The sequence below is a fragment of the Capricornis sumatraensis genome, chromosome 11, assembly GCF_032405125.1.
Source record: "Capricornis sumatraensis isolate serow.1 chromosome 11, serow.2, whole genome shotgun sequence".
Classification (NCBI taxonomy): Eukaryota; Metazoa; Chordata; class Mammalia; order Artiodactyla; family Bovidae; genus Capricornis; species Capricornis sumatraensis.
In genome coordinates, this window is record NC_091079.1 from 42519978 (window position 1) to 42532090 (window position 12113).

General features: G+C 39.6%; 1 protein-coding gene across 1 annotated transcript; it reads right to left on the minus strand.

Moving 5' to 3' along the window:
- Positions 1 to 6779: 6779 nt before the first annotated feature.
- PLAG1 (PLAG1 zinc finger) lies at positions 6780 to 8786 on the minus strand. The gene is made up of 2 exons (XM_068984022.1): positions 8545 to 8786; positions 6780 to 8037 (listed from the first exon to the last, which is right to left on the minus strand). Exons 1-2 carry the CDS (start codon positions 8784 to 8786, stop codon positions 6780 to 6782), a joined length of 1500 nt encoding a protein of 499 aa, XP_068840123.1.
- Positions 8787 to 12113: the final 3327 nt, after the last annotated feature.

Sequence of the window (12113 nt, forward strand, 5' to 3'; positions counted from 1 at the left end):
TTCAGTAGACAGATTTATTATTGACCTCTGTGTTGAATAGAAAGCAGGTGAAGTCGAGACATTCTGGGCTTGGTTGTTTTTAGTTCTGGCCTGAAACCGCCAATATTTGATCATTTCTGATCTACAAAAAAGGGTACCTGGGTACAACTCAATACTGCATTTACACTTTCCCACTGTTGTAATGATGGTGTCATCTTCATTCCAGTGGTTCATCAGGGAACCAGCCTCTTTCTATAAAGCTGACTCCTTGGGAACAGCCCAGGACTTTGCACGAAGATGTGCCTTCTGCTTAAGAAATGCTCATTTAAGGAAAAGTGGCAGCAAAAACTCAAGCTGTCTATAGTCAGACTGAAGTTTTCCTCCCCTTAATGATAAATCATCAGTACGAACTTTTCACCTAACAAAAACCTGAATGAAGAAGTCTTTCAGCCCCACTGGATCTATGGTGCAATGCTTATGCTGAATGGTTTGCTTAAACTATACTTCTAATTGCTTTTCCATAAGGGAGAATACACCTTAAGTGAATTAACCCCAAACATCCTTTTTCAGAGTATTCTGACTATAAAAAGCAATAGCATTTTCCCTTCTATAAATAGTCCTTGAAACATTTCATATGCGTGAATTTAAATAAAAATGTATGTAGTGTTAATGCTAAGAATTAACAAAGAAATGCTTTTAGATTTGCTGGAATTAAGTATGTGAAAAGAGGAACTGCTAAATGGGGAGTCACTGTGCGTTTTCTTTACCTCTCTGAAGGGAGAGAACCTTAGGACAGGAAAGTCAAAGGTGAAGAAGCAATTTCTCCTATCATAATGAAAGAGGTGCTATGAGAAATCAAAAAAAAAATTTTTTTTCCTGCCACTGGTTCCTGGTCAGATTATTAACTGGATTTTCAGAATTAATCTCTTTCTTTCAAACATGCATCACTGTTTAACTGATGAATTTGAGACAAAATAACATCTGTGAGCTCATCACTCTAGTCCAGGTGAATGTTCAAGGGAGGGTTTTCAGCAAAGTTTTAGACAAGTAGCCCAAAGAGAACGTCTAAAATGATAATTTACAGGACTAACAGACAGTAAATACCAAAGGAATGCTTAATGCCAATTTTATCGCATATGAATAAAAAACATGATTGATCTATACATTCTAACAGCCTTTGGGAGATTCTTGGAATTCTCGCCTGGATTAAAGTTTTGATGCACAACATTTTGACTTTTTTATTTACAATTTCTATCCTTCCTTTCAAGGTACAAAAGTTTTAAGACAAAACAAAAGAAACCCTAGAACTTTACATTTCAACAACCAAGTATTGTCCTAGAGGCAGCTATTAGAATCTTATATTTATCAAATGAGAAAATATTTCAAATTCAAAGGGAAAAAATGTTATACCAAATAGAAATTTATCATCTGTTATAATTTCAGGAAGATCTACATTATCTAAAGCCATTCTATAATTTTTATTCATATATTTTTGTGGAGTTCACATATCTTTTTCTTACAGCAAACATAACACTGTAGGCCATGAGAAGCTGCAGTACTATTGTTTAATTAGCAGCAAATGAATATTTTATAACTGGGTAACTGGACAATAAATAGCCTGCTTCTTTGGATGTGTATGTTTAAAATGTAGTCTCGCTGCAGCTTCATAATGTGATTGCTATTTTACAGAGCTTATACACACACAGAAAATATGATCTTTGTCTATATTTTATACAAACACAACAGTAGTTTGTGAATACATTTTAAGTACACGATATACAGGATAAGCCACTTGATTTCCCGGTATCACAGAAGAGCGAATTTTAAATGCAATAAAAATATACAAAATGCAGCCTGGAATGCAGTTTCTCTTTTCTATTTTGACTCAAAACTTTATCATCAGAACATTTTTAGAGTACTAGTCCAAACACTTTTTCATCAGCTAAAAATACAATTTCAGCAGTCCAGCTTATGTTCAGGCATGATGCAATCCATTTCCAAATGGATGCCCAGTTTTTGTTAAATTCAAAGGGCTGTTAGTAACGTACAGCACGTTCTTCACTCCACACCATATTATAAAGCCCATGTTTCTTTCTGAGTCACGGTCACCTTTGTGGACAAAGCTGGGTTTGTTCTGGTATAACATTTGCACGTCCAAGGTTTCCTTTCGCAAGTGCACATGAATACATTGTGGTGGGTGGTGTAAAAGTCTTGTTAAAGACAAATGAAGTCACAGTATAAAAATATATTGTACACCTTTACACCTAATGTAGTCCTTTTTTTTTCCTATGGATAAAAAAAAATACGACTGAACGAGACAGAGAAGTCTGTAGCACCATGAAGAGTTGTATCCCAAGTTACATTAGCAGCATGATCCAACAGAATATTGAAGGAGTGTTTCTGAGAAGATACACATTCATTCTGGGTCATCTGTACCACTGAAGCTTATACAATGAAGTGTTTTACACATTAGCAATAGTTCTGTCCTTTCTAAGCTAGGTAACTTATCAAAAGACACTGCCTTCCATCCTTAGAGGTTGACAATATTGCAGAAGGGCCGGGGGTGATAGGAACGTGCCTTGCCCGTTGTGGGTCGTATCATTTGGATGTATATAGGATCAGAAAGGAGCTCTGCATGGGTTCTCAGCACAGAGCTACACAACACAGCTTAATGTGGATCTATGGGATCACCACAGATTATCTGTGTGATTGACATGGCTGCTGACACAGTGAGAGAGAAGTAAGACAAGGTCTCAACGTAGGCACTCATTTCTCAGAGGTTAACAGTCTGCCATTGCTAATGAAGAATACGTGACGTCTAAAAGATCTCCTCCAATGTCACCTGGATCTCAGTAGGCTGGAAGCAACTTGGGTGAATATGTTTTTTTTGTATTTTAACTTACATACTGGGAAGACAGTGTGTTTTGAGACACGTAAACCTTGTAAAAAAATAAACCATTGTAAAACCTTATGAAAAGACACACACTGATTCTGTGCAATATAGCAAATTGATAAGAAAATACTGTAAAACTGTACCTGTTTAAAATACCGTCTACCATTCTTGAACACAAAGCATTATACATCAAAGGCCTATATATCTATCCTCTAATGGCACTTGAAACAAATTATAATAAGTCTTAAAATAAAAGGCATAACCTATAAGAAAGTTTTTCTGTAAAGGTTTAGATTCGTTTTGAAAGTGCTATATCTTGTAATATGTGTAGTATAGAGGTTGACCAAGCTCTATTTTTTAAAAAAATATTGGCCTATATATGTGTATTGCTTACTAGATGAATAATCCTGAAATATGTACTCTTTAACATTCATTATTAGCTTAATAAAGCAGTCAGCTCTGGCTCATGTTTTCAGTCAGTATATGGTTTTTAAAAACCGCTACTGTCCAAATTAACACAATATATCACTATGTTGCACAAGACTAAGATAAAACACAAGCAACACATCGGCAAAAATACATAGTTTGGAAGAAACACCTACATGAAATTAACAGGTTGCACAAAGAGTAGCACGTGATCAGTCAGGACATGAACAACGGAACTTGGTAACCGGGTTTTAAGATGCACATTGTAGCAGTGACCAGTAGCTATCAAGGTGATGTTCGGGTCCATCCGTGGAGAATATCGCTTATAGTGTCAGTATCCTTCCATGCCCGTGCTTCGGTATCTGGTGACCTTAATTTGTACAAACACGTGGAAGGTCAAACTGAATGAGGTTCAATGTCTTGTCTGAGGTCCAAATTCTAAACTGAAATATTTTTACTCAATAACAATCCCTTTAAAAAAAAAAAAGAAAAAAACAAACCCAAGCAAAGGCACTACTAGAAATTTTGAGGATGATGATTCTGGCCACTGGAGAATGAAAACAGAATTGGCAATCATTATTTTTAATCACATCCAGTTGACATCAAAAGTGTCAATTTTCTTTTTAAGGGAAAAAAAAAAAAAAAAAAGAGCCAGTTCGGTGTTACAGCCTTGTCAGACCATTGTGCAATTAAAATAAAATGAGTCTACCTCACGTCAATAGAGATTCTCTCAAAGGGGGTTTAGTGACCACTACAGTCAGTTTAAAAAATGAATGAGCAGAATTCCCTCTTACTTGGAAGTGTGATTTTCAAGTCCGTGGGAAAGCAACAGGCAAAGGGGTGTGTACACGTGAAAACAGAGTCCACAATTTCAGCCCTGGTGCCCTGGAAGGTATGCTGGGCGAGAATTAGGCTAAGTATATATATATGTACACCTACATGGCGCCATTCCCCATTTCCAAAATGCTTTACTTAATAAATCCTGGTACTCCCTTTTTGCTTTTTTATTAGCAGAGAAATACAGCCCACTAAAAGGCCAACATCTCAGTTCATTCATCTGACTTCTCTTTAAGCAAATTTTAGTCAAAAATAAAGTAGTGCTTCCACACTTGTGATTCGTGATTTCTATTTAAAAACAGGTTTTCTATTTATTTGTGCTCTGTCACCAAAATTTTTTTTCTTTTCTTTTTTCTTTTCTTCTCGACGGTGATTAAAGCAATATTGAACACTAATCATTCAACTAATGATTTAAGTAAGCAATCTGTTTCATAGAAACTAGAGCGGGCAGCAACACAGCAGAGCTAAAAGCCTACTTTGAGAGCAAACAGTCTCCTAGGCAAACGCTCAGGAGCAGTTTGAAAAAATTTTAAATGTATTTCCTTATTAACATATATAATTTTAATGCCTTTGGAACACACTTTAATAAAATGTAACTTTTAATAATAAAATTTAAATACATACGTATAAAAACTACTGCTCCTGGGATTTTAAAAAAACAAAAACAAATAGGAGCATGATAAAAATACTGGAGCCAAAGCTCCATACGAGAGCAACTCTGATTCTATGAAGTGCGATACACGTGTGTGTACATACATATAATATATAGTGAAACCCCCATTTACATTATTACAATTTACATCTCTCCACAAATTATACTACTCCCCAATAGTTTAAATAATGTATTATATTCAGTAATCTGCACTCATCTTTAGAACTTCTTGGTAAACATGGAAATCCGCAGTGATAGCTGGCCCTGTCAAAGGGAAGAGAAGCTTCCACACAGGGCTCATGAGTGCTCAGAAATATTTTTTTTTTTAAAGAGATATATACTCTTCTATATAAACCCTCCCTCCTCAAACCCACCCCGACAGACAGGGTCCCCAAATAAGGTGTTAACAAGTGCTTAATAAGATATGTTTCTTAGGTTGACGCCCCAACTGATCATTAGAAAAATAGAATAGTTTGACCTTTGAGAAAATGTGCTGGTTGTCTAAGGTGAGGAAAGCCTGTAGTAACTACTGTATTCACTGAACACCATGCACTTGTTATTTTTCACATCACCTAAGACAGTGCTTGTTTTACTGTGCTCTTCTCCCTCCCTCTGCAAATTCAGCTTCTTTGTGACCTTCCTCCCACTTTTCCAGTGACTTGTAAAAGTGGGGTTTACTGTATATACTTTTAGTCACTTAAATTTTGTGATCATTCCTCAAATAGTTTTCGAATGCATTTAACTTTAAAGTCTCTGTCCAAAAACAGCAGGGAAAAACGAATTAACACTGAATGAGAAAGATACCACAGTGCGGCGGGTGGGGGTGGTTGGCGAAGAGGGTTGTTCTGTTTTCTGCTTTTGGTGCTCAGGGAGAGAAAACTGAATCAAAGGGAGCAAGAAGTAATGTAAGTGTTAAGCTATGACTTGACCCCTCATTTCCACCCTGGCAACAGGGGACGTGGTTCCCAGACAAGTCCCTAGCAGAGTGGCAGGCCTCGCACTGCTCGCCCTGCCTGGGGGGGGTCTCACCCTAGAAGACGGGACAACCCCCCATCCCGGGATAAGCACACCTGTGTTCCCCAACAGCTCTGGACTCTGGACCAATTGTGCAGTGAGAAGCCAAGGGAAATGGCTGGCTGTCCTCGACCTACCCTCTGGCCATGAAAGGTGGAGAAGATGAAAGAGACGCACCTAAAGACTGATGCTGAAGACTCTTGACACCATAGACTATTAGCATGAATGCAGGAAAGGCAGCAACAAGGATTAAACATGGCAAACATCCTGTGTACTAATTTAAGGCCAACTCTTAAGTAACATGGACTGCCATGTCACCTTCCTCAGGGGTCTGTTTGCTACAAATACTGGTACGCTTTGTGTCTAGGATTTTTCTTATATGTGCATAAAAAAGACAGCAAACATCTGAGCCAGACAATAGCAAGTCTTCAAAATATACTGACCTGAAATTATGTTTATATCTAAGAAACATATGCTACGTCCCCAGATTCTAAATTCATTTGAAGCATTTCCTTATTAATCCATTTAGAGGCTAGTAAAATTTTTTAAACTCTCAGGTCATTCACGTACGTTTTAGAAAACTTACATTCTGTAGCAAAATATTTTTAAGGAGCCAAATGTCAAAAGGTAGAGCCATTGATCTCAGACAAAAATGCAAAGTTTAAGATCTAACAGTAAGTCAGAACATGGGATTTGTAAGACTTGACTGTTAATAATGGCTTTCCTATGTGAGAAATTGTCTTAAAATATGACAGTTGGCAGTGAATCAGGACAAAATACCCAGGTAAACATAGCTGAACACAAATGGTTCTGAAGCTCATTTAAAAAGCTAGTTTCTATTTTATACTGGCTTAATGAAAATTGGTACTATACAGAAGCAGAAACTGTGATACTGTCTTAAAGTAGGCACTAAAACCAGAATGGTCAGCTAAGGCAGGGCTGCGCGTACGTTTCGGCCATCGATGCGCACATGGGACTCTACTGGAAAGCCTGGTGGAAACGGGGCAGGGTTGTGCTCGTGCTCAGACTACTGGTGAAGGCTGCGGACAGCGAGTGCAGAGAGCCCAGCCCTATGGTGCTGGCAGGATCCGGCAGGTCCTGGCTCTGCGGGGGGAGCTGAGACACGGAAGAGTGTGCCTCCTCCTGGGAGTAGCTCATCCCCAGGCTCCCCACAGAGATCGGGTTATAGGGAGGGCCGTTTAATGGTATGAAATTGAACAGCTGAGAGAAATCCAATGCTGGTGTGTTTAGGGGGTCACTGATGGAGATGGAGCTTTTGGACAGGGAGAGGTCCCCCGTGCTGTCCTCCAGGGACCCGAGCTGCGGCTCCAACCCCAGTTTGGACGAGGACGCTGGAGAGTCCTGGGAGGAGGAGGGCACGCCGCCCTGCAGCTCCATCAGGTAGCTCTCAATCTCCCCCTTCAAGGGCTGTTCTTTTTCGGGAATAGAGATGGCGTATGAGGTAGAACTGAACGGGTACTTGAAGGAAAGGTGGTGGGAGGGGTGGACAGCATCCATGTCTATGGGGCACGTCATGCCCAAAGGCAGGGTGGTGATCATCTGGTGGGCAGAGCCTGAGCTCTGCACGGACTGGAACGGAGTGTTGTAGAGGTTTAGCTGCAGAGTGCTGGGGAACGGCTTGGACAGCAGCTCGCTGGAGGGCAGCGACATCACCGGGAGGAGCTCGTCCTTGATGGGCACCGACACGTTGCAGGTGAAGGGATCCAGGAAGTCCACGGGCTCCGTCTTGACCTTCAGGAGCTCCTGGTTGTGGCTCTTCTTCATGTGCCGCGTCAGGTGGTCCTTGCGCCCGAACCTCTGAGCGCAGTACTGGCAGAGGAAGTCCTTCCTTCCCGTGTGCACCACCATGTGTCGGCGGACGTCCTTGCGCGTGTAGAAGCGGCGGTCGCAGTGCTCGCACGGGTGCTTCTTCTCCTTCACGCCGCCCGCCGACTTGCCCGCGTGCGACTTCAGGTGCTCCAGCAGCACACCGGTGCTCTCGAACGTCTGCAGGCACACCTTGCAGGTGAGGTCGCCACTCGTGGCCGCGTGCAGGGCCAGGTGCCGCTTGAAGCCCAGCTTGGTGTTGTAGCTCTTGCCGCACTCTTCGCACTTGAACGTCTCTTTGTTGGGGTCGTGCGTGTGCAGGTGGTTCTTCAGGTGGTCCTTCCGGTGAAACATTTTCTCGCAATAGTTACACTTGTGGGTTTTCTCAGGAGAGTGCGTAGCCATGTGCCTTGAACACAGACATATTCTGTCAGCATCATGGTAAGAATGGCCTGGCCTCCCTGTTCAAACGGAAGCTAAGCTGCTAGGCTAACACAGACCTGCCCTACTCACCGACACTCTCTAACTCACTACGCGTCTGCTACAAAGGGTACACACCTAAACACCGCAGACCTGGAATCATCTAAGTCGCCACTTTAGTTCTCGCTGGTTTTTAGTGATTGCAAATGCAACTGAGCAAGACAGAATATACTCACGTTAACGTCCATACCCTTTCTCTTGCAATTTCTTTGTACAAATGGACATTCTACTCTCGCTTAAGCATTGCATTAAAAAAGATCCAAAAGCACTAACACATAAAAGTCTGTGACTTAGAATGCTAAAACGTCTAATCTACTTACACATTTCTCTCTGCAAGTCAGCGGAAAGAGGTGGATACAAATATATACGTTAACAATGGCTTCAAATAGCCAACATAATAGAAAATAGAATCTGAAAGACAAATAGAGTTTAATACCTTTGTAATTTGTACTTAGAAACAAAGGCTTTCGTGCAGTCTTGTTGTATGCACTTGTAGGGCCTCTCTCCTGTGTGAGAGTAGGAGTGCACCTTTAATTTCTCAACACTGTTAAAGGCCTTGTCACACAGTTGGCAAGGGAAGTTTTTTCTTGGTTTGGTTTCACCACGCTTACGTTTCCCTGAAGGGACTTTCTGGGTATCTCTTACTTCTGACAAATCACCAGGAATGACAGTGGCCATCGCAGCCTAAAGCAGGCCTTCTTGTTGGACACTTGGGAACTGCCCAACTCCACTAAATGATTTAGCTTTAGGTGGCTTCTCAAGTTTCATGTGGTCGTAAAAGAAAGCAAAAAGGGACTGGAAAAAAAAATAAGAAACAACTAGTTTGTAACTAGATTTAATTTTTAGAAGTTTTACTTGCTATGTGATGCTTTCGAATTAAAAAAGAAAGAAGAAACCATAAAATGGATTCAGCTGGTCTAATGTAATATCTGTAGGCTTCTTTTATATTTGTCAAAATACATATTAAGGCATTGCTCAGAATGAACAGTTCACAGATCCCCTGAGATCCCACCTGACAAACGTCGTACTCAGGGAGGGCAGCAGGGAACCCTCGGGAATCATCAAGACGTGACATGGAAAGTAGCATCATTAAAGCTTCACTTTTTACAAGGACCCAGAGAACATATATCTCGCTGAGAACATAAAAATGTTTCCGCATATGTTTTAATGTCTAAAAATCCTCTTAATTTGTGCAAGGCAGCTCTAGTCACAATTTGTGTCATAGAAAAATATAATCATCCAAAAACTCTTTTAGGCACCTTGTGAACCATTCAGTCCAGGGAAGGAGTTCTTAAGACAGAGATACCAGAGGCCTGAAAGAGTTGAACTCATTGCCCAAGGTGAAAATCAATTCTTTACCTCAGTGTCATCACACGAAGAGGGGTTTCTGACTCAAGAGTAGAAATGACTTGTCTTCAGGACAAATATGCATTCTTGAGGTGGTGAAACGTTTTGGTGTTATGTTAGGTGAGGGTCATGGCTCCCTGTCTCTTGGGTGGAAGCAATGATTTGGTTGAAGTAATTTTCCCCACCGTCTTTCACGTCACAGAGGAAGATGCTGTTCATGGGGCACCCAGGGAGAGAAGATGAGCCAGATACAGGGGGCTAGTCTCTGACACACCTGTGACCTGTGAGAGTGGTAAGTACAATACTTGTGCAGGGGTACATCAGTGTGGAGGTGTCAGTTTGAAAAAGGTGGGTCAGAGTTTCAACTCATTATCAGGGCTTTGAGAAAGAAAGAATGAAATGTATATTGTGTATGGCAAAGACCATGTCTACGTAAAAACTTAGATTGACTGAAACCTTTGAAAACTTGTGGACAAGAGATAGTAAATATTATCAACTGTATTTCTCAGAGGAAGAAACCAGCTCCTCAAAGATCCATTTGATATTAAAGAGGTAAATGATTCCTCAAGTTCATGAATGCTAGTTTTTAGCAGGGCACTTTATTTCTAAGAGACACAGAACTGATAACACCGGCAACCTCTTTCAAAAAGATCTGATTTTAAACTGAAAATTGGCAGGTGGCTAAATGTTATCAACTACTGATCAATTGGATTTCTCATCCTATTATATATTCAAAAAGCAATGAAAACCAGTTTCTTTCTATCACTTGTGTTTTGGCATCAGCCTGACCCTTGCCCTCATGAAAAGTGGATGGATTTAACCTATATTTTTGTAAAATTAAATGTACCCTGCAACTGATCCTATTGTATTTTTAATATAAAGGCTGTCCCTAAACAGGCAAAATACAGCAATCATCTGCTCATGTGAGTAAAGTGTAAAGCATGGACGTGAGTTAATCGGTGTCTGATTCACATAGCCTTTCTTCTTCAGTAGGTAGACACATCAAGGCTTTCCTTCACGCCTAAGTTTCCCCTGCAGTTTAAAAGTGACATTAACACTTTTTTCACACAACAGCAGGGTACAAATTCAAGTTCCCACATACTGTGGAATTATGTGAGAAATAAATATCAAAAGATATTGGAAAATAACCCACATATTTTCAAGTATAATGTGACCGTAACCAAGAAAGACCTTAGACTTGGTCATCAAAAGCCTCAAGAAGGTAAAAAGACTGAAAAAACACAGAGGGTTATTGCAGAGAAGAAAGCATCTGCACCCAGCTATTATGTGAAAACTGGATAAATCTTAATTACATTGAACTAGTGCACAGTACTTTTTGGGTAGACTGTATCCTTCTACTTTTCTATCTATTCATTCTATTAATTTTTAAGAGTTTGCTATTTTGATAAACTCTAACTAAAAACTATCTTATCTACTTAAAAATTGTAATATGTATTAGAACTATATGTAACTCTGTTCCATATTTTCCAAGTCCCCTGTATATGTGTTATCATACTTTTCATAATTTAAAAAATAAAAAAATTTTTTTTTAAAGTGACATTAACACAATTAATGCAACTGACATCACTACTGCTAACACAATGTGTTCCCTCTGGTTTTAGATTTTTCTGAATCTCAAGGGCCTGTTCCTGTTATATTTTCATTTAAGACACAGCTTCTCTGCCTCTCAGAAATATTTAAACAGCTACTCTGCTGTAACCAATAAGGACAATGTAAGTTGGTATAAAGCATTCTGCCAAAGCAGGAAAAGAGAGTTAATGTTGACTATCAGATTTCCTAACATGATGCTTTTGTGCATCTATTTAGAATGGTGTGGGAAACAAGCTGTTAAATTTTGCAACTGTTAAGTCAACATGGAATACAAAGTATCTAAACCCCCATGTATAAGTAACATCTGAAAATATTTCAAAGACTGGTCATATTTTGCCATCATCATCTTAGAAGAACTCAACTATAATTGGGCAGAGAATTCTAGTTGAGAAAAACAGTTTTTAAGTTATTGAAAAAAATGTACTAAAACTGCATCATGATGCAGCAAACACTGATCCTATGAAAATTGGTGACACTCAATGTGGAGTAACACAAGAATTCTGTTATCTTTGGATGTACAGACTGAGCAATGAAGAATTGCATATTTCAAATATTACACTTTTCTAAGACCAGCTGAAATTTTTTCATGGCTAACAATATCATTTAACTCAATATATTGCAAACTTTAAATTACTTACAGTGCATTTAAAAACTATAGGATAAAGTTGTGACTCAACATTGTATAAAAATCCAAATTCATAATATCCATATTAACCAAATACTTCAAAGATACATGCATAGAACTGTAGTGATTTTTGTTCAATGCATACCTGATGATGGATGGACGAAGCCTCAGACCTTGATCTTAGCCAGTCCCATTGACTCTTCGTGGAAGAGAGCGGAATCCAGTCCTTCCCATTTTGGCCAACCTATGAAACAAAAAATAAGCATGGACTACACTCTAAACGGAACCAGTCCGTAAGTGATAGAAAATACGGGATCAGAGAATGGCGATTTCATGACACATGCTTTCATTCAGTATTCGGCCGTAGAGTCATGCATTAATTTTTACCAGTTGCAAATCTTTATTAGTTCTGAGCACATTTA